Here is a 23,930-nt window from a genome sequence, read left to right on the forward strand (position 1 = left end):
GTATCCTTATGATTAAGCCCAGGAAAGCTAAGAAGAATTTTGTCCGGCCCTTGGAAAGGATTATTCTGCAGTTTCAACGAATTGCTCATTAAGATTTTTTTCGTTTCACACGTACACACGGTGTGAACCTAACTCTTTGTTCCATTATATTTGACATGAGCCGATAACGCGAATGAAAATGTCAAGGACAAGGGTCACAACCAATACTTTGTTGATGCCTAGATAATATGAATGGGAAAGTGGGAAAATGCATTTCACAAATAATTCAAAAACAACATTTTTCCCTTAATGCCAACCCATGCCCTTATCAGAATGCTTTCCTGAGCTTCCAAAGTGCAAATTGTCTGATTTCTTTTTCCTTTCATCATCTTCCCCCAGCAACTAATGACCCTATTTTTTGGACATATTTATTGTGGCCTGCCGATAAGAACTAATCCTTGTTTACTGGAGTCCGTAGATTTCAAAAAGAAAGTGAGGGTCTCATTTATACAGTAGGAAGGTAAGTTCTTTGTGGGCAGTGAATGTGTCTTATGCTTATGTGTTCTTACTCTAGACTGTAAGCTTCTTTTGGGTAAGGAACATGTCTACTAACTCTGTGATACTGTAGTCTTCTAAGCGCTTAGTACACTGCTCTATATAGAGTAAGGGCTCAGTGGTTACGACCGCATATCGTATGCTAAGTAAATACCATTACTACTATACATTTGACCTCATCTGTAAAATGGGGATGAAGACTGTGAGCCTCACGTGGGACAACCTGCTTACCCTGTATCTCCCCCAGTGCTTAGAACAGTGCTCTGCACAGAGTAAGCGCTTACCAACATTATTATCTACTGTTGAGCTCACTTGCAGATACTAATAGGTCGTATGAGGAATCCTACCTTGTTAGTGTTAACTGATAAGTGATAATGTTAAAGTCCAAAACTGAGACTATCCACTGTGGTTTGTGTGGGGATAGAGGGTAAGTTTCTTAAGAAAGTGCTGGGGGGAAGGGGGAAGTAGGAGAAAGGAGCGATTAAAGGCTAGGTGTGGAGGAGAGGCAAGGGATATGAATAGAATTAGGAATGTAGAAAGAATGAGGGCTTGGAAATATTACAAAGGAAAAGGAATATTAACTGTAGAGCCCAAAGGGAAGGAATGGGAAAGAAAAAAAATTATATGAAATGTCATCAGATGCCAGAAGTGGTCCTGAAGTATATTAAAAAAAAAGGCTATCATTTCTTAGAAGATGGTTTGTATTCTGAAGCTCACTTTGGTTTAACCTGAAAGCACTGTGGTTAAGATTAGTATTTGCATGAAAGGAAAGACCCATTCTTTCAGCTTGTTTATGCAAAGTCTGGGATTTGATTTATAAACTCAAGTGATATGCTTATGGAAACCAGGAGAGACACATGCTTTCTGTTTATACTGTACACTTTGGATCAAAGTGGTTGGTTCCTTTTGAAATCTAAATATTGAGACTTTGTGGTTACAAGCAATTTAAAAATTAGTTTTAGTTATTTTTCAAAGTGAAGTAAGGATGGGGTGATCCATTCAGTGAGGGATGGGGAAAGGGCTCAAAAATGGGTTTTTCAGGGACTTTGGACACCCAAAACATAGCTAATTATTTGTTTAATGCACACTAAATGTGCAGGTATTTTAGTTCATATTATTTTTTCTACTTTGGGGACTCATCTATAGTTTTGCATTGTCATTTCCTTTATATCCATTTCAATTGCAAGTGATATAGGATGGATGAATAGTTGCTTTGTAATTCCTTGTGAGCCAGGCAGTGTAATTTATTAAGGGTGTCAGGCCTAATCCCGAGCTGATAGTAGAATACAACTGAAAATGGATCTGTCCAGCAAACCAGTCTAATCTACATTATTCCTGAAAAGTTTCTACAGCTTCATGCAAATCAGATAATTTTCTGGTCTTATTCAAATGCTTTTGACTTAAAAACACTTGTTTCAAGGGCTCTGCCTTCAGATATTTATTGAAAGGATATTTAATAAATAAAATAGCTTCTTTCGGTCATTTTGAAAATCAGAGATAGAAAATAATGAAAAGATCATTCAAATAGGTATGAATTCTATATCATTCAGCAGTGGACTACTTATGTTCAAACACTTGACACCCCATGAGAAGCGGTATGGCATAGTGGATAGAGCTCGGGCATGGGAGTCAGAGGTCATGGGTTCTAATCCCGGCTCCTCCACTTGTCTCCTGCGTTGCCTTGGGCAAGTCACTTTACTTCTCTGGGCTGCAGTTACTTCATCTGTAAAATGGGATGAAGTCTGTGAGCCCTGAGAGGGACAGGGACTGTGTACAACCCGATTTGACTGTAGCCACCTCAGCGCTTAGTACGGTGCTTGGCACATAGTCAATGTTTAACAAATACCGTAATTATTATTATTTTCACTCACTCCATGTGTACTGTAAGACACTAGAAAAGCCAGTTGGCTTGTGGGGTCTGCTTTTACATTCGTGGACCTCTGTAAACTTGGGACCAGGCTAAGGTTTGGAATCAGGCTTGTCCAGTGATTTTAAAGGGGAAGGAGCAAACAGCTGGCTCTGCTTCACAGACGTGAAGACAAGAGAAAGAGGGCAGGTTCTTCTAACAGGCCAGATGCATGCATCCGTGGAACATTAAATTTGCTGGACCCTGTGCCAGCACAACCCTGACAGCTCTCCTGCCACAGGGGAGAGCACCCTCAACAAGTCACCCGATCAACTCAGTGGTTTATATCGAGTGCTTTCTGTATAGAGACGGAAGCAGCATGACGTAGTGGACAGAGCGCGGGCTCGCGGGTCAGGAGGTCCTGAGTTCTAATCCTGGTTCTACCACTTGTCTGCTGCGTGGCCTTGGGCAAGTCACTTCACTTCTCTGGGCCTCGGTTACTTCATCTGTAAAATGGGATGAAGACTGGGAGCCCTCAGAGGGCAGGGACTGTGTCCAACCTGATTTGCTTGTATCCACCCCAACAGTTAGTACAGTGCTTAGCACGTAGGGAGCACTTAACAATTACAGTCTCCTGGGCCAAAATGTCCTAGCCCTGGAGCAGCTTGAGGGAACCCAGGGACCCAACTCCTGTCTGGGTTCATTTCAACCTTGGGAGTTGAGATAACCCTGGGGAAGGGGCCAGATCCTCGGAGAGATCCAGAGTTTGGGGCAGGCTCTCCTTGTGCTCCTCAGACCAATTTGGCCCTTTGCTCTCTTCTGCACTAATTGTCCTTTTCTCTTGAAGCACAGCTGAACCTGAAACTGAGTCTCTGCCCCGATCCATTCTCCAGGAATAATTTCTGTTGTCAACCGATTTGAAATAAAACCAAGCTCAGGCTCATTCAGTTACAGCTGAAGCCTAAAAAAATTGGATCCAATCCTCATTGCTTCTGTGTGTATGTCTCCCCCCTCTAGACTGTAAGCTCATTGTGAGCTGGGAATGGGTCTGTTTATTGTTCTGTTGTACTCTCCCAAGTGCTTAGTACAGTGCTCTGCACATGGTAAGCGCCCAATAAATACGACTGATTGTGTCAGGAGCGTTGGATTAGAAGCAGCATGGCCAGGTGGATAGAGTTCGGGTTTGGAAGTCAGAAGGTCAAGGGTTCTAAATTCGACTCTGCCGCTTGTCTGCTGTGTGACCTTGGGCAAGTCACTTCACTTCTTTGTGCCTGAGTTACCTCAACTGTAAAATGGGGATTGAGACTGTGAGACCCACATGGGACAGGGACTGTGTTCAACCCAATTTGCTTGTATCTGCCCCAGCACTTAGTACAGTGCCTGACACAGAGTAAGCACTTAAATGCCATCATTGTTATTATTACCATTATTATCAGAAGACAGCAAGATTCTCACATCAGCCTCTGAACAGAAGCATTGCTGTACTTTGGAAGAACAGCAGCTGGGGAAAGTGACTTGACATATATTTTTCTCCTTGATAGAATGGTATCAAGGGGGTCCACTCTAATTCTGCACCATAAAGTGATCCTGTACTTATCAAAATACGACTTTCCTATTATTATAGCTTAGACTTCAGCCAGATTAACCAAACCCGTCACTAAAATGATCTGAGTGTGTATAGTTAGCGAAGCTTCCCATAACACTTCCTACTTTATTTTATCTAGTTGCTAAGTCAGTGCCACTCTGATATCTGTGGGTTTCCCCAGAGGGCCATGGAAGCAGCCTTTTCCTCCAATCAACACTGACTCCTGATGGGCTATAAGAAAGATCCTCAGTGCAGAATCAAAAAGGCAAATTGTATACGGCCAAACACCTCTGGATCCTTGTCTTCCCAGAAATAACGGCTAATTTCAGTTCACTGGGCAACTTCCCTGGACATTAATGCCAGTTCCTCAGTGCAGTGACCAGGCCTGACAGAGCTCTGTCTAGCAGAAATGACTTACCACCTTTCGAGCTGCTGACTGGAAAAGCAGCAGATGTTCACGGTGCAGCAAGCTGACCTATATATTTAAGATGGTGGGGGCTGCTATGCTGGTCCTGGAAAGAAAACCTCCAACCATCATTTGTAGAGGAGGTGGTGACAATAAATCAGACCCTTTTGCAGTATCTGAATGTTGACTTCCTACTCACATTCCCTGTCTTTCTTTTCACATCCCCAGGCCACAGTTCTCCTTATCATCAGAGCTTTTCTAAAAAGACTTCTCCAGGAAGCACTTTCTGACTACTCCCTCATCTCCCCACTCTATCTCTCACCCTTCTGAGTCACCCATCAATTAAGGAAAGGCGTATGGATTTCTTGTTTCACTAGTTAATAGCCTAGTGCTTGAAGCTGATTCTTAATTTCCCCAATATGCCTAATTTCCAGGAAATAATTTAAAATCTGGAAGAATCTGGGAGAAACTTCTAGTGTAATATTTGTTTCAGTATCCATTGAATGAGTAATTTTCTATGGATAGCGTGGCTTCCTGGCAAGATGATTAGCCACTGAACCCATCAACAGAGGAAAGTTATGGAATTATTTTCTGGAAGTTCCCTTAGTTTTCTAGGTTGACTTAGATCCCCGTCTAAGTATGATTCAGTGACTGTTCAATATTCTTCATAACCCTACCCAACGTCATGGACTCATGAGAGGTGATCAGGACAGGTTTTCACAAGATGATTCCTGCTTTAAAACCTTGTCTCCTTCAACTGAACTGTTACATATGCATAGCAGCAGCCTAGTCTTCATAAAACTGTAGAATGCTAATCTCAGCTCTATTACTAATTTGCATATGACCCTGAATGAATTACTTAACCTCTCTGAGCCTTAAACTTCCTCATCAATAAAAGAGAGGAATAGTCAGCCTGGAAGGTGTTTTGAAAGTTCATAAATAAAACATTATCTTAAAGTTGGTAAGAACAAAGTATCTACGCTGTCTGCTCATAGAGAAGAAGCATGAGGAAAATGTAATGAGAAAATCTTATATTGAACAAACTTGGCTTGATTTTTCGAGGAACCCATTTTCAAAACTCTAATTGAACAAGAGAAAGCTGTGAAGAGAGTACTACAGAAATTAATTCAAGGAAATAAAGATCAGGCAAATCCTCCTGGCAGAAGCTGTCACATAAAAGCCTGTATTTTTGCAGTTCATAAAAATCACAGCTCTAGCATTCCGTAAAATATTTGAGAAAGTTCAAACAGCATCAGAAAATCTTTGATTAGCTTTGTGAAAAAGGTGAAGTTACTAATCAGGTTAAATGTCTACCAAGCTTAGATTGGTGAATATGCAAATATTCAGCCTACCCTGAGCCTCGTTTTGAAAATTGTAATTTATAACCCCCCAAAAATTGTGTTAATTAAATCCTTTGTTGAATGATAATACGCATAGTTCTAGTCAAAGAGCACATCAAAAACAATGTAAGGGCCCCAGTTCTCTTGGGAAGAGAAGTAGCAATATGTCCCTCTTTTTACCACAACTTTGGGCTCTCTAGGCCCGGCCGACCGGCAGTCTGGGCTGGAATATTATAGCTGTGTGTCTTACATATGAAGTGACTGCCAGTCGGATGAAAGAGGGGTTGTCAAAATCCCAAGCAAGAACCAGGCTGAATTTTAATTTTTTTTTTAATAATAAAAGGTATCTCCACTACCAAGGTACCATTTTCTGTGCCTTGGGCTCACTCCCCTTAAAACACACAGTCCCTTAGCCACATTTGCATATACAAAATTTAGAAGTGTGTGACTCTTATTGACCAAGACTCAGCTTCTGCCCCCCACCAAGCTGCTCCTTTAGCGTCACCCCTCGAGACCCGTGGGTCCCTGTGCTTCAGGTACTGCCAATCAAGCTAATAATGGTATTTGACTGCATACTGTGTGCAGAACACTGCACTAATCAATCAGTGGTTTTTATAGAGTGCTTACTATGAGCAGAGCACTCTTCTAAGCACTTGGGAATAGGATGACTCCCAGTTCAGGACCTCCCAACCCTGTAACTCTCTAGGATTGTCTGCAGCAAGCCTACTTAGGTCACCCGAATTGGTAGCAGGCCCAGAAAGCGGCATGTCTGAGTGGATAGATCACGGGCTGGGGAGTCAGAAGGTCATGGGTTCTCATCTCGACTGTGCCACTTGTCTGCTGTGTGACCTTGGGCAAGTCACTTCACTTCTCTGTGCCTCAGTTGCCTCATCTGTAAAATGGGGATTGAGACTGGGAGCCCCATGTAGGACAAGGACTGCGTCCAACCCGATTTGCTTGTATCTACCCCAGCGCTTAGTACATTGCCTGGTACTTAACTAATACCATAATTACTATTCCAGCAGTTCATATGGGGCTCAGGGACTTTGGCTGCCGCACTTCCAGATAGTCAGGCTGAGTTTCTCAGAAGGGCAGGGGTGCTCAGAGTGCTCTGGGGTTTTCAGTGATTCTCGGAAGAAACCTGCCTCAATCTGAGAGGGTCTTTGTGCTCCTCTTGTTGCACTGAGGAAAGGAATAGGCGTTCGTTATTTTGATTAGAATTCTTATGTTGGCTAGATTTTGTTTTTTTCCTGTTACTAGCAGGAGTCCAGTTGTATACAAAGTATACCTTTTCTATCTTCAACAGAAAATAACTTTTTTTCTGAAACAGAATGAGAAAGCCAATTCCTTTGATCACAAGAGGTGATGCATGTGACCAGCAAGGAAAGATAAACCACTCTGCTTTCCCAAGATGATGCTGCAGAATGGTGGAATTATGGTGTTTATTAAGCTCTGAGTAGGTGCTGGGCACTGGAGTAGATAGAAGATAATCAGATCGGATTCGAGTCTGGACCCACATGGGACTCACAGTCTAGGAGGAAGGGAGTGCAGCTATTTTATGGCCATTTTGCAGACAAGGAAACTGAGGCACAAAGAGGATAAATGACTTGCCAAAGTCCCACAGCAGGTAAGTGGCAGAGTTGAGATTAGAACCGGATCTTCTGACTATGGGTCACTGCTCTTGCCACCAGACCATGCTGGCCCTTGTCCGGGTCAAGAGGCTTCTTGCATGGGCGGACCCTCTGTCCCTCTCAAATTGCCCGTATCATGTGCTACTTTAGGACCTTTCCTAGCCCTTTCCCCCCACTCCCCAATAAAGTCTGGTCGTGGTGGTGATGGCGAGATGCTTCTGCAGGCATGGGTTTAGTTTTTTACCTACTTGTTTAACAGGTACCTCACCGGCACCGAAATATTGAAGGTGAAATCAGTATTTCATTACGGAGAGGCTATTAATGAGACATAATTATTTTATTTCTTTTCAACTGTAGATAATTATCGGTCTTTTTAGTAGTACTTAATGTATGTGCATAGGGCAGAAAACTATGCTCTTAAAAATATAACTGACAGCCACCAGAGAGCAGAAGATGAAAGGGATAAAGGTGGGATAGTTGACCGTCATCATTTCTCTTTGAAATAATGTGATATTTCCCTTCTGTTCTTTATCAAATAATGAAGTTCTGGATATAGAGAATTTCAGCCACATGTAGCGTCTCATATTTTGAAATGTGGCATTGATGGTAAAGTTCTCCCATTCTGAGCAAAAATATCATCTGAAAATGGGAGGAAAGTCAGATATCTTTGGATTCCTGCCTGTGTGTAACTTTTATGACCTGCTGAGATTACAATGATTGTGGTATTTAGGCACTTACTATATGCCAAGCATTATATTAAGCAATGGGGTAGACACAAGATATTCAGGTCAGACAAAATCCCTGTCCCACATTAGGGGGCACAGCCTAGAGAGGAGGGAGAACATATGTACCACCACCATTTCACAGATGAAGAAACTAAAGCATAGAGAAGTTAATTGACTTGCTCAAGATCACACAGCTGATAAGTGGCAGGGCCAGTATTAGAACCCAAGTCCTCAGATCTGTGCGCTTTTCACAAGGCCACTCTGCTTCCCTAGGCCACGGGCACAGACTCTTCTTCCTCAACATGGAATTGCCACAGGATTTCAAAGATCAGAGCCTCAGTTGATGTCACGTCGCTGTGGACAGATGGGGCCGAGCAACAGAAAAGCCAACAGCCTGACAGTCAGCAGTTGGCCTGGGGCATGAGTGGGTGGGTGGGTGGGTGGTCTTAATTCGATGACTTCAGTAAGACTGAAACACCAAGAGGAGGAATACTGTCTTGTCCCTGTCACTGGTTGTGGTCCTACTGTGACACTAAGTGCAAGGAGTTGCCTGACTCCTTGTTTTGTTGTGTTGTCTGTCTCCCCCTTTTAGGCTGTTAGCCCGTTGTTGGGCAACGATCATCTTTATCTGTTGCCGAATTATACATTCTAAACACAGCGTACAGTGCTCTATGCACAGTAAGCACTCAATATATATGATTGAATGAATGAATTAAGGAGTTAGGTGGGTAGGGTTGCAACATGTTGCATATTGAGTGGGCTTTCTGTGTCCACTAACTGAGACTAGAACCCAGGTCTTCTGATTTCTCAAGCAGTGCTCTTTCCATTGGACCAACAGAAGGACTGAGTCTCATAAGTAGTTTACTGAAGAATATGAATGTTAGCAGGGTTTATTATTTTTATTCCCTATTAAAATTCACCAGATTAATTTTTCATTTAGAAGTTTTAGAATTGTTGTATCTATTATTTTTAAAGTGGTAACATGTTTTTAAGCAAACCAATTCCTAATCCATTTTCTTGGAACATTTGAAAGGTGTTAGCAATGCCCATTTCCAATTTTTAAATAATGGGCTATGGAATAAAAACTTGCCCAGCAGTTAAGGCAGCAGTATTGTCTTTAGATGAACTTTTTTTCTCCCATTTTATTATACCTTGGAGAGCTTGGTTTTTGTGTTTAAGGAATATTTGAAAGGTCAGTGTTAAAGCTTCCAAATCAATTAAAGGTTAAGCTATAGAGAGGTAAATTTTGCTTAGCCAAAATTAAAATTAATATGCTTGCTACTACTTTAAAGCCTGTAATATCCCAACAACTAATGATTTTTTGACTTTTAAAATTGCACATTGGCTATATTTCAAATGTCATTTAGTCAGTTGGTTGACTGGTTTTTTTTAAGTGTCCAACCAAAGACATCCAATGTAAAGGCTAAGCATTTTGTGGAAGTCACTGTGTCTTTAAGTGTCAGAAAAATTACAGCCAAATCTGATTATAGTAAAATGGTGTGCGGCATCTAAATTTTCAGACTTCTGGGAAAGTTGACAAATTGTCTTGTGCTATTTTATATTAGCTTTCTTAAGTAACCCCATCATTTTATTTTTTACAGACTTTTACACACCCTTCAGCAGTGAATCGGATGATAGAGAATAGTACAGGTGGTGTGTCCAAATGTTTACAGTTAAATTTCTCTGCAGATATCTAATAGCACTGTGTTATGTGATATCATCTTAAATGATATCAGATGTTGAGAGTCATCTCTTGTAGGTATTTAAATCTGAATTTGCTGCTATATGCTGATGTTTTCTTAACTATTTCATGTAGTTTTATATAAAAGTGCTTAATACAGTGCTATGCACATAGTAAGGGCTCACTATATACCACTGATGGATTGATTTTTACAGAATAGGAGTAACCTATGCACAGTGAAATGAAAAAAAAAATTAAAACTCCACACCCATTAATTTTGGAACTGGTGTTGACCCTCATTCATGATGAACTTTGTCGGGATTAGTTCTCCTCCTGAGTGAGTTGAGTATTCACTGGGGAATGTGAATACTGATCATGAATAATCCTGGGAACCTGACCAGAGATTTTTTTTTCCACTTCAAGTTCTCCTGCACTTTCAGTTGAAGCAATGAGGCAAGCCAAGCTGCCAGAGTGGAGTATGTCTCCAAATGAATGGCTGCACCCATGGGAATTTCCTGCAGCAGTGGTTCTTTCTCCAAAGGAGTTTTCTCCTCCTGGAACACTACAACAGAACCCCACCCCCCCTTCAGATATTAAAAGATACTTCAGTCTAGGGGTTGATTTCCATTTAATATTTGCTCATTTTCTGCAGGGAACAGAACTCTTACCCAATGTGCACTCTGAGGAAATGCCGAGGTCCTGTCTGAAGCCGTGAGGGACCTCAAAAAGCCACCTGTCCTTTCTTTAAAACAAGGTTGAGCATTGTGTTTCTTGAGATAGGGTGTTAACAGATCACTAGGGATGGCTACATTGCAAGAGGGACAGGTAGGAGGAGATGGTCTGTACCTAAGAGCTACTTTTCTAAAAGCAAAATAGTGAACAAAAGACTTTCTTTCCTTTATTTATTTATTATTTCCTTATCTCTTTACATGTGTGTATGAGGTTTTTCTTTTGGATAGGAGGCATTTCTTTTTTATTTTTTTCTTGTCATTTTTTGTTTATCATTTTCACTAGTTTCATTGGAAAACAGAGACCATCCCCAACTCCTTGCAGTGGGGTGGCCTAGTGATTAGAGTGCAGTTCTGGGAGTCAGAAGGACCTGGGTTCTATTCTAGGCGCTCTCACTTGTCTGCTGTGTGACTTTGGTCAAGCCACCTCTCTGTGCCTCAGTTACCTCATTTGTAAAATGGAGAATAAAGACTATGAGACATTTGGGATATGGACTGTGTCCAATGTGATAAACTTCTATCTACCCCAATACTTAGAACAGTATCTGGCACATAGTAAGTACTTAACAAATACCATGAAAAAATCAGTAGCGTTTATTGAATACCTACTGTGTTCAACACATTGTATTAAATGCTTGGAAGAGTACCAAAGAATTGAAACATGATCCCTGCCCTCAAGGAATTTATAATCTATCAGACAAGGCAGAACTTTAAATAAATTATTCAGTAATTTAAGTGCATAAGTGAGAGAGAAGGGCTGAAATAGAAGTTGGAAGGTGTGAAGTGGGGAGATGAGAGATTTCAAAGAGAAAACCTCCTAGAGGAGATGTGATCTCAGTAGGGCTTTGAGGATAGGGAAACTTGTGGCCTGTCAGAGACCTGTATTCGGAGTTTGCCCGTGGTTAATAATTGCTGACTGAATTATGAACTCAAAATCAACCTCTTGGAGAGCTTGTTTTTCATTATTCCATGCTTTTTTACTGAGTTTACATTGTGTATTATAATGTAACCTATGCTATACATAATACATACATCATATACATATACCTAGGAAGTTGTCTACCAACTGTGATATATTGTACTCTCCCAAGTGCTTAGTACGGTGCTCTCCGCACCCAGTAAGTATTCAATAATTAGGATCGATTGAACTATATTTGAGACTCTATACTTCTAAATCAGAATGACTTCATGCAGTTTGGGAAGAAGAGGATCTTACCAAGGAGTATTTGACATTGAAAGACATCTCCTGCTTGGTAAGATTGGTCTACTAAAAATGAGTCCCTCAAGCAGTTGGTTTACCATTAATGTATTATTTATGAATTTTAAGGTAAATGTTCAGACATTGCCATTTCTTCGTAAGGATGCATACACAAATCCATTACTTACCTCCTTAAGTGCCACCTATATTAGACTTCTTGACATAACCAACCCCAACCTACATATATAATAAATTAGGAGAAATAATAGAACAAAAATGGATTATCATGAAATATTCTGTTAAGACTGAACCTGCATTTGTGAGCAAGTAACAGCTAGGAATAAGCGAGATGTAGCTAGCCTGATGAGAGACCAAATTCAAGAAAAATCAATTCTCTTTGGTCCCACAGCTGATGATTTTTTCAATTGTAGAATTGCAACCTGGATTTTTGAAATACTACTTTTATGCATTCACTGCTTGGTCTACGTGAGCCATTTACTCTGTTTGCAATACCGCATTCTGCGTGGCTGTTTGTTGGATTCTGGATTAGTGAGCATTACAGCTTGTTGAGTTTTTCCTTCTTACCATCTGCCACATTTGAAAATCTTTCAGATACGAGGAATGTGGCGTTTAGGCAGAATGTAGAGGGTGCATTACTAAAATGTAAATGAAATAGGTCATATGGAATAGACCATTCTGTGACCGAGTATTCTGCTTTCTCCTACCTGGATTGTTTAGCTCTAGTGCTGTCAAATAATAATGAATAAAGCGTTCGAGCCCAGTGCTTTTTATTACTACCTTAATTCAGAGCAGGTAGTAACAGTAAAAGCCACCGTAGCGAAGAAGTCAATCAGTTTTCAAGTTGGTAGTAAATCTTGATTGCATCTTCAGGTCTTTATGATGTTTTCAGATACTCAGTTTCTTGCAGAATGTAGGGCAGGCTTATTACTATTTAAATTTCATTGGGTTTTAATGGTGCAAATGTTGGTCCTGCATTTTGACCAAGGGCAAGCTTCTCTGGTCTGTTTCCAAATGGCTTTTGCAAAAATGTTAAGGTGTTTTTTGAGTTTGTTACCATGCACCAAGAAGTAGATCTGGAAGTGAGTGAGATCTTGTCCACTTTCACCCCAGAATTCAAATTCCATAGTTTAGTCTACAAATGCATGTGTGTTATCTTTCCAGTTAGATTATCTTTTCAGTACTATCTAGTTATTTTTAATATAACGTATTTAGGAAAAAGAAATGAATTAGATGTGACAAACCAAATCAGCATTCAGAAAGGATTTTAATAGGATGGTACTTTATGGGGACTCTGAATGCATTTTGTGCCAGGCTAAATGTCCGTACATCAGCATTCTAAAAGTTCTACCTTAAAAGATCAAATAGAATGCCTTCCTAATGAACTCCAAAGCTTATGGTAGCTTTAAAACAATGAAAGCAAGGTCTTATTAGGTTGAAACTGTTAATTACCCACTTAATTACTGTCAAGGCTAATACAGTATCTGAGAACAAAAGCTGTTTTTCTTCTCTTCTTGGGAACAAGGTAAGACAGCTGTTCTTACAGACAGATCCATTATAGCTTATCACCAGAGGACAGACCACTAAAGGAACACCATGAAATATGTCTACTGTCAGTGGTATCCAGAACAAACGCTGAAACTGTTCAGAATGCAATGGAAAGGAAATGAAATCTTCTGCTTCACAGTGTGGGCTCTAATTCAAATAGATTAGATTTCATTGATTTTAATGCCTGACAGTTAGTGTGGCATAAAATTCACCAGTGCTCTTCAATTCATTGTGTTGTTGATCTATCTAAATCAGCATAATGTTTTGCATTGATATATGTGCTTGAATAAACATGAATATTGACAATAACAAATTGACATTAACTTCTTTTTTGCACCCTAGTTAAACCGGATTCTAAGATACTGTGCACTTGATTTTTAGCAATATTTCCTGAGTCTCTACTAAAATGGCTCCCTTGCCTTTTCTAGAGCTGTTCTAATATTCTTTTATTTGCATTAATCATCTAGATTATCCCAAACCTATCTTGCTAAAATCAATTTTCCCAAAATAAAAATTTGGTTAATAGGTAAGGTTTTCTTTTGTGGGAGAAGCATATAGATTTATTTTAAATGAGTTCATTCAAGCTAGTTGTATAGAACATTTAAAATTGTTCACAATGAATATATTGTAGGGACTGTTAAATTTGTTTGGAGGGCTAAAATAAAGCCAGATTTTATCTCTTTAAATTTTTGTGCCATACCTTCAGCTTCACTGTAATTCAGGTTTTATTATCAAGTGTGGTTCTCCTTTAGTCAGGTAGTGCAGTGATCACTGATCATTTTTACCATCAATGTGATAATAGGAATAAGTCTGCTAGTCATAATTCTGTTTAAGTGGCAGGAATGTTCTAACCTTACAGGAAACTGGGAACATTCTGATGAAGTCTAACGTCAGAATACCACACTATATTTTTAACTGAAGTCTTTCAGATAGCCTTAGTGTATACTGTCATTTGTTTTCGTTGGGAAATTTTCCCTGTTTTCGTTGGGAAATTTTCCCTATTTAATTCATGCAGGAGCTGTTTTCTTAATGTTTTGACACTTGAAATATTTATAATTTAAAAACTAATACACAGGCTAAACTTTGAATACTGGTTTTGTTCTTTAAGTTTAAGCAAAAGATAGAAAGTGATTGCTATCGGTTTATGGAACACAGTAACTGTAATTTCTATTTTGAGAGACCTTGGGGTTTCAGGTAACAAAATAGATTATTAGGTTAAGGAATTCATGTTTTAAAATCAGTTATTGGACCTTTTAGAAAGGTTCCTAAATACTTTCCATCACCAGCCCAACTTCCAAATAAATATGAAGCTGAATTTTCTTCCTTTCTTAGCTGCCTGCTTGACCATTTGCCACCGTGTCATACAGAAATATAATTAGAAAAATATCATTCTTCATCCTGGAAAGTTTCATCAAGAAACTATACAAGTTCAGTTTATTGAAAACTTCTTTTGTGCTAAAACAATCAGCTCCAAAAAATATATTTTCTCCAGTTTTTAAGTTGCTTTTTTCCTCATATACACCCAATTTCATTAAGTGATTTGGAAATTTCTATGTAATTATTAACTGTTAAGAATTTGTGAAATATAGATTGCTGTCTAAGTTTAAAAGGCAAAATATTAAATTAATGAATTATAATTAACTTTCACATTTTACATATTCCACCAAATGCACCTGGAGAAACTGTTTTTCAGTTGTCAAGCCTGAAGCATTGGCTATTTATTTTATTAATGAAAAGAATGCAAAATATTGTCTTGTAATTACCAAAGAGCTCATGGTTTTCTTTCTTTTCCTTGTGCATGTATTCCCTTTATCTTCGTGTGTGTTTGTGCATTTATCTATGTATTATATAGCTATGGCTTTCTGGTTTGAGTAATTTCCATTCAGGTGTTCCTGAAACTAACTGGCCTATTTTTAAATTGGCATAGTCAATTTTTTAGTTAAATGGAGAGCAGAAAAAATGGTAAGAGGTTAATGCCAGTTTCTTATGGCGGATCAAAAGATGCTGTATAACTCAGTAAGAACTGGGAATAATATTCCCAACATCCTGCCGTTGTGCCCTACAAGAGACCTTGCTGGGCATTGCATCTTGTGATCACGTATTATCAGTGTACAGATCTGAGATCAAATTTTATGGCTAGAAATTCCAAAGGACAAACAGTTTGCAATTCATTGAAAAGTCATTTTGCAACAGAGCCTTTTTACTTTTTCGGATGTTGTGGGAAAGCCTAATGAAGCAAGTGTTTGCTTTTATCTTGGGCTTGTTAGCCTCATATGTTAGACAAATATGCATGGGGAAAAACTGATGAGCAACCTCAAGTGGAAAAGAGGTCAACTTGAGGTCACCATCATTTCTTAAAATATTCTCAGTAGTATCTACTGAAACCTCACTGTGTAGATATCAGTGCAGTAAGTGCTTGAGAAGATACAATAGATTTAGTAGACCCCACCCCTGCCTTCAATGAATTTACAATCTAGATATATATAGACTTTCAAGAGAAGGAAAATGTGGTGTTGCAGGCTCATATAAGCTATGTTATATCTGGATTCTTGGGACTGTTGTTTTCTGAGCATGACACATAACAGAATTAGAATCAGGGGACTTCAAAGAATCTTAAAAATGATCTTCTCTATCGTCCATTTCTAATCCATCATGGGTAATGGATATGGAGCCTTTTAGGAGATTCCGGGGAATGTGACTGTTAATTCTGTTGAATTGTCCTCTCCCAAGCACTTAGTATATGTATCTTTCAAGTAGATCTGTTCCAGTGTTTAAAGAAAAACCTGTGGCTAAGGGTCTGTGGCCAAAAAGAAATGGAAGGTTGATGGTCTAGAGGATAGAGCATGGGCCTGGAATCAGAAGGACCTGGATTCTAGCCCTGGCTCTGCCACTTGTCTTCTGTGTGACCTTGGACAAGTCACTACATTTCTCACTGCCTCAGTTACTTCATCTGGAAAATGAGTAAGACTGGAAACCCCATGTGGGAGATAGACTGTGTACAACCTGATTAGCTTGTATCTACCCCAGTGCTTTGTACAGTGCCAGGCACATAGTAAGTGCTTAACTGGTGGCTCTTCAAATAACGAAGTCCAGATAAACCAACTTTCTCCTGTAAAGGACATCAACAGCTTTGTCTCCAGTCTCATCGTTCCAACAGGCTTCACATACTTGCAGTTCTCCATTTGAGATCAAGTGCCCACTTCTTCTTATCCAACTTGGAATGTCTTCCCCAGTCACTTCTTCAGCCCCAAATCTGAACTTCATGTGTGCGCAAATAATCACAACCCTCAGGCTGCCCCGGTCTAAACCAGATTAGGAGATGCACTTTGCATTCTTCAAATAGCTCCAGAAAACTCCTACTGGGGAACAGTACAAGACAAGACGTTAGCTTAAAATCTCCTTGGTCCCAATAGCAAATGTCAAAGCCATGAGAGTGGAAAGGCGGGGAGTCCTAGAGCTTGATGAGAAAAGCTACTATGGTGGCTGAATTTGCAGGCTGGTTCTTTTGTGGCTAAAGAGTTATGAAAGGCCTGTAGTAAAGCACAGCGTGCCCTTAAGAGCTTAGCAAGCCTGAAACCTCTGCTCTGGGAGAGTGATCTCAGGCCAGTGAAGGGTCCAGATTCCTGATGGACACATGTATGCCATTATCTCTAACAGGTCACATTGGAAGCATTTAGTTTTTTAAAAAAAATTCACACTCTCTGTCATGCTTTTCTTTTTCCCTCTGGGTTTGAAATTCGGTAGTAGTATCCTGCAGGGTTGTGAACTTGTCCATTATTTGTTCAAAGATATTTTTCCTGTCCAGACAGAAAGTAACTAAATCCCACTGCAGTGTCCCTTTTTTTGTTATGGCAGTAGCAGTATTTACTAAGTGTTTAGGGTATGAAAAGTACCGTACTAAGAGATGGGAAAAAATACACAAGTGGCTCACATGGGTTTTATTTCATTCCTCTTTATCCACCCCCATGATATTTTGCCGCAAAGTCGGTCTATATCAAATTGCAGCTGACTAGTTTTACAAGCTGTTTGGCTCTTTTTCTTCCTGTTTCTATTATCCCCTTTAAGAATTGTACCCATCAAAGGGAACATTTTGGTTTTGAGAATTTGTCACCAGATTTCTTTCTGGCCACATCAAATCCCCAAAGTTCATGCTTTAAAACATGAACATTCATATACCAATCAGATGAGAAATCTGAAATTTACTTCCCCCTATGCAATTATAGAATATATTATAGTGATGTCCTGGTTTCAGATTTTGGTCCTTTGGAAAAGCACAAGATGTTAATATTTTCATTTGGCTGTTTACAATATTACATATTGATATTTTAACCATATCTGAAATAAATCTAGAGAATTCATGCATTTACCTTCCCTGGTATTAATCATTAAAATTGCAAGCATCTTCAGTTTGGCGAAGTTTTTATTTCAAATACTTATGCTTGTAAATAATAATAATAGCAATAATAAATAATTGTGTTATTTATAAGTGCTTACTATGCGCCAGACACTGTAGTTGTATCACTGGGGCAGATACAAGATAGTCGGGTTGGACAAAGTCCCTGTCCGTGTTCCAGTTTCCATCCCCATTTTACAGATGAGGAAGTTGAGGCATAGGGAAGTTAAGTGACTTGCCTAAGTTCACACAGCTGACAAGTGGCAGAGCCAATATTACACACACAGTTGACATCAAATAATAACATAGTTCACACAGTTTTTAGAATTTTTTTGTGTGTCTCATTGGTGATAGGCTTTACTTAAGCAAAGAACTAGTAAACTGTTATCTGTGGTTCAGTTCTCTACTGTATTTTTGAAAGGCATCTCTTCCTCTTGGCAGGCCAACCCTTTATAGGTAGTTTTTGTGAAGGCTTAGAATATAAAAGAGAAAAGCTTCCTTTCCCCTCCAAATATTATTATTATTTTTTGTTCTTTTCAGACAATCGTTAGGGGGAACAAGCCACGAAAAGAGACTTCAATCAACGGACTGCTCGAAGAGTTCGACAATATCTCCGTCACCCGTTCCAACTCCCTCAGGAAGGAGAGCCCTCCCACCCCTCATCAGGGAAACTCAAACCATATGCGAGGCCATTCAGAGGAAAATGGCTTCATCACCTTCTCTCAATATTCCAGTGAATCAGATACCGCCGCGGACTATGTGTCCGATAAGTATAGAGATAGAAGCTTCTATGGCGAAGAGTTAGACCGATGCTATAAAAGCAGCCACGGGACCAGGCATAATGGGCACGTCATGAAAATGAAGCCCGACGATACCTACTATTCGGATATGAGGTTGTTCAAATCCGATATTTCCAGGTTTCCTTCAGATTACCATGCACACATGGAAGCGCTAAATAAACCAAGTGAATATAGTGGCCTCCCCTGGGACTATCAAAGGGTCTCCAGTGCATCCCCTCTAGATTACCGGGATCCTTTTCAGTACACGCCTTCTCGAACTGCAGGCACCAGCGAGTGCTCCAAGGAAAGCCTGCAATATGGTGAGAGTGAGTGGGGGCCGTCAATGGATGATTACGACAAGAGGCCAAAGTCATCCTACGTAAATAAGACAAGCCCTCAGCCTGCCATGAGACAGAGATCCAGGTCGGGTTCTGGGCTGCAGGAACCAATCATCCCATACGGAGCAGGTGCATTCAAGTCAAACCAACAGGGACACTCATACAGCTCCTACACTTACCCCCGCCTGTCAGAACCTGCAACGTGTATTCCAAAGGTAAAGTTCGCAACCCACGCTTTCATTCAGTCTTACTGTGCGCCAAGCATTTTACCAAGTGTACTTCCTAATAGGGTTTTGTCCTGGGGTATTGCTGTATTCCAAAGAGGGATTTTATGGACCACGGTAACCCCATGGATGTCAATCAGTCTGTCGTATTTATTGAGCACTTACGTAGGCAGAGCACTGAAGCAGCTTAGTCATTATCCTTATGAACGGGAAAGTGCTCCTGAGGTGGAGTCTTTAAAGGACTAATAAGGATGGCATTTTATTCAGTGAGATTTTAGACTTTCTTTGATCAACAATTCTAATAGTACAGTTTCTAGGTCAGATCAGTGGTTCATCTACCCTATTATTCTGTCTCAGACATTGCAGCATAGGATGCCTGGAAGATTTCTTGCCATCCATCCAAATGATTAGAGATCCCTAATATTCCTAATTTTCTTTCTAGTAAACACATTTTGACATTCTCATCCATGAATGTATTATGGCCCTTTATAAACTTACTGGGATTCTCTGCCCAGACAACTTGCTGTAGTATGCATGTCACTTGCTTACCACCCACTGGGTAACCTTTTTTTCTTTCCTTGTCTTGAAGTAACTGCTTAGAGCTTTGATGTGCTCCCCCGCCCCAAATAAGGTTTTTGTGGCATTTGATGAGCACAATTTCTTATTCATTCAGGACATACTCTTCATGACCTGGTAAATCGCTATCATATCCTTTCTCATCCTTTGTTTTCCCAGACTAATCTTTTCCTCCTCTCCTCATATGGAGGCTCTTCTGTCCATTTTATCACAATGCTCCACACACAGGGAGTGCCCAATAAATGCCACTGATAGATTGATCGTTTTGGTTGCTCCTCTTCTGGAAAGTTGCCTTTATAAAAGACAAAGAAATGGAAACCTTTATATATTCCCTGAAGTGATATTGGTAGAACCTGAAATAGAAAGTATAGTTATAGTGGTATTTTTAAATGCTTACTATGTACCGAGTACTGTACTAAGCACTGGGGAAGAGACAAGACAATTAGATTGGACTCAGCCCCAGCCCCACAGGGGGTTCACATTCTAAGGGGGTGAGAAAAGAGAGAAGAGATATTAATTCCATCTTTTTATAGGATGGCTCTCATAGGAAGCTGAGGCACAGAGACGTTCAAAAAAGAACCAAACATTTATTTTTAGACACCTTTTATATCCAAGAGGCTAATTCAGTTAATCAGTGTCTGGCTCTGAAATTCGGTCATCGCTACTGCAGAGTCCTGTGAAATTGAGGACGGGAAGTGACGGAATTTAGCTCGAATTTCAGAATAGCCTATGCATGGAACCCACACACATAACACCGCATTCTTCCTAGCTGGAGGTAGGGAACACTTGTTGGAGTTTGAGGATGTAGATACAGAGCATTAAGGAAATGTTTCTTACCACAGAAGTTGATGAACATATGGAGTTTGCCATAAAGAAGTTCTGCAGACAAGAAATACTGGAATATGACTACTGACTCTGTTATATTGTACTCGCCCAAGTCCTTAGTACGGTGCTCTGCACACAGTAAGCACTCAATAAATATAGTTGACTGATATCAGGAGGTTAAAGGATGGTTAAATAAATTAATGGATTAGTGATCCCCAGTGGGCTACTACAGGGAAAGTTAAGGATGGAGAGGGAATGTTGTTAGGGAAGTTTAACCCTAAACACTAAAATAGTTCCATGCAGCCCATTGCCACAAAATACTGGACTGAATGGGCCATTGCTCTATCCCACTAGTAATATTCCTTACACTATGCAATTCAGTGTAAGTGATCTTCTTTTCAAGCAGAAGAAACTGGGGAAAAGGAAAGTTGACATGATCTTCTTCAAAGTCCTAGAAGAAACTGGGGATAGAATTGAGTTCTCAATGTCCACTTAGCTGACTTCTTTAAATGAGGTGCAGAGAAGCATCTGTTCCATGCATTCGAACTTCTCCTCCCCCATCATGGGAAGAGTAGACAAGATAACTACTTAATAATAATAATAATGTTGGTATTTGTTAAGCGCTTACTATGTGCAGAGCACTGTTCTAAGCGCTGGGGTAGACATAGGGGAATCAGGTTGTCCCACGTGGGGCTCACAGTCTTAATCCCCATTTTACAGATGAGGGAACTGAGGCACAGAGAAGTTAAGTGACTTGCCCACAGTCACACAGCTGACAAGTGGCAGAGCTGGGATTCGAACTCATGAGCCCTGACTCCAAAGCCCGTGCTCTTTCCACTGCGCCACGAACTACTTGCAAATAGCAGTTTGGTTCCGAGTCATGTTTCTGGGTCCTGGCCCCTGAGGTGTTAGCACACTGATACCTTGAGGAAGAACAATAATCCTGTAATAAGAAATAGTAGCAATATTGCTAACATTATCATGTGTGAAAATAATTAAACCTAGGGGATTAAAGAGAAAACCCAGGACCCTCCACCCTCTGATTCCCCTCTTCAACCGTGCAATCTCTCAGAACACATTTGTTCACCCACATAGTTGGAAGTGGAAAGGGAAGAAAGCAATGTCACCTGGTGGAAGAGTATGGGACTTGGAGTCAGAGAACCCGGGTTCTAATCCTGGTTCTGCCACTTATCTGCTGGGCGACCTCGGGCTAATCACATACCTTCTCTGTGCCTACACTACCTCATTTGTCTCCCTATCCCTATCAGCCATCAGCTCCCTGTATCACCACCTGACATATTCACTTTCAATCTTCCCCCACCCCTCTGGTTATTTAAAAGGGTACCTTTGCCCTAAAGGATATTATTATTATGGTATTTAAGTGCTTTCTATGTGCCAAGCACTGTTCTAAGCACTGGGGTAGATACAAGATAATCAGGTTGTCCCATGGGGGGCTCACAATCTTAATTCCCATTTAACAGATGATGTAACTGAGCAACAGAGAAGTCCAAGAGGCTTACCCCAGGTCACACAGACAGGCGGACCCAGGATTAGAACCCATGTCCTCTGACTCCCAAGCCCGGGCTCTTATATGCAGATGAATCCATGCTGGCTTGGAAAGCTGGGTATTAGGAAAACAGAGCCTGTCCTCACTCTTTTCAAACCCTTTCCATTGTGCTCCTAGAGAGAATCTTTTGAACTCTTCTGTTTCAACTTACCTCCACCAAGGAAAATAATTTCACAAAACCTTTCCCGACCTTGGTTCATGGCTTCTTACTGAGTCATTGTTCTATATAGCAGTGACAATTCCCAAATTCATCAACGACTCCCAGAATTGAACAGCAGGGTTTTTGTCTCTCGAATCACCAGAGAACCTTGCTTTCAGAAGTGCATTAGTGGCGTAATGGTTTAGTAAATGAAAATCCTGCCTTGAATCTGTTATCCTACAATTGCATTTATATTTCAAGAATAAATACAAAAGGGTATTTTAAGGGCTTGTATGGATACAAACTCTTTCAATTTTAATAAGAATATATGTTTTATTTTGTTTGGGTTTTTTAAAATGATATTTAAGCACTTTCTATGTGCCAGGCACTGTACTAAGCTCTGGGAGAGATATGAACTCATCAAGTTGGACACAGTTCATGTTCGATTTGGGGCTCAGTCTTAATTTTCATTTTACAGATGAAGGTACTAAGGCACAGAGAAGTTGAGTGACTCACCCGAGGTCAGACGGCCTACAAGTAGTTGCATCAGAATTAGAACCCAGATCGTTCTGACTCCCAGGCCCTTGCTCTATCCATTGGACCACACTGCTTTTCATGTTACTGAAGGATAGTCATCCCAACTCATAAGATGCCTAAATAGTAGATTTAGCTGAGTATTTTTCAGCTGTATTCCAGAGAGTTTCCTTTATATTTGAATCGACTGGTTTTTCTCATAATGTGCCTTTTTAAAAAAAATCTGTTTAATTTCTGTTAAACAAAATAGAAATCAACTGGCATTATCCCAGCCCACAATAAATGGCCATAGTGTTAAAACAATCGAGTGAATAATAATCTGCGTCAGTGAACCCATTCCACTCAGCAGCCATAGGACATTCTGTTTCACCCCAGCGTATTGATGGATTCCATGTCAGAGCTTAATTTGCTCTCCTGACCCGATCATGCATAGGGTCTGGATTTTGTGGATCTCCTCTGGGAGCTTAATTGAATCTAACAACATAAGGCCAAAAAAAAAGGACCAAAATACAGACGTCTTGATCTTAAAGTCGGTGTTCACATTTATTTCTTCATTCATAGATATGCATTGCAGCAGGAAGCCAGAAACCACAAAGCTATTTTTCTGATTTTCTTTTTGTCAGTCACATTAAAAAAATAAGAATTGCCCAGCATTGTGTCTCCAATAGTGGCAACAAAGAATGCTTTAATATTTAGACTGTGAGCCCCCAATCAGACAGGGACTGTGTCCAGCCCGATTATCTTATAGATACTCTAGTGCTTGATATACTGTTTGGCAAACAATTGTCTAACAGTTATTATTATTTTTATTGGGAACGTGTGATGGTATCCCTATGCACAACCATCCTTAAGGTCAGCGATATTATGTTTATTCCTCAAAAGCTCATGGCAACTTAAACACAATGTTTACTTAACCCTTCTCTGGCTATTTAACATCCCTAAAGTCATCGAATTAACATTTGAAGTATGCAAATGATAAAGTGTTTACTTTAAATCAGAAGTGGTTGTTTTTTTTTTGAAATTTGGAAACATTCCACCCCCCCGCCACCCCCCCAGAACCTGATTCTCTTGAGCTGGTGCATTTAACCACTGCATAAAATAGCCTTTAGTGGTCTGCATAATTGATCTTAAGGGTTAAGTTCACACTCTCTTTCTGTGTATGTGGCACCGGTATGACTGGGGGGAGATAGGGAAGCTCTGGGGAACTCTGACCTCCACATCTTGGATATTGCTGCACATGTGCAGGCTGAGAAGTGCATGGCCAGTGGGTGAGTGTCAAAACCAGAGGAGGACCCAAATTTACCAAAATTCCTAG

General features: G+C 40.2%; 1 protein-coding gene across 1 annotated transcript in view; it reads left to right on the forward strand.

Annotated features, from left to right (window-relative positions):
• PAK5 (p21 (RAC1) activated kinase 5) overlaps positions 1-23,930 on the forward strand; it is a 139,269-nt gene that overhangs the window by 96,308 nt on the left and 19,031 nt on the right. Inside the window, exon 3 of the mRNA XM_029072278.2 lies at positions 18,174-18,965. Coding sequence (XP_028928111.1) covers positions 18,174-18,965 — 792 coding nt within the window. The remainder of the gene's footprint in view (positions 1-18,173; positions 18,966-23,930) is intronic.

Source organism: Ornithorhynchus anatinus, chromosome 9, assembly GCF_004115215.2.
Source record: "Ornithorhynchus anatinus isolate Pmale09 chromosome 9, mOrnAna1.pri.v4, whole genome shotgun sequence".
NCBI classification, from domain to species: domain Eukaryota; kingdom Metazoa; phylum Chordata; class Mammalia; order Monotremata; family Ornithorhynchidae; genus Ornithorhynchus; species Ornithorhynchus anatinus.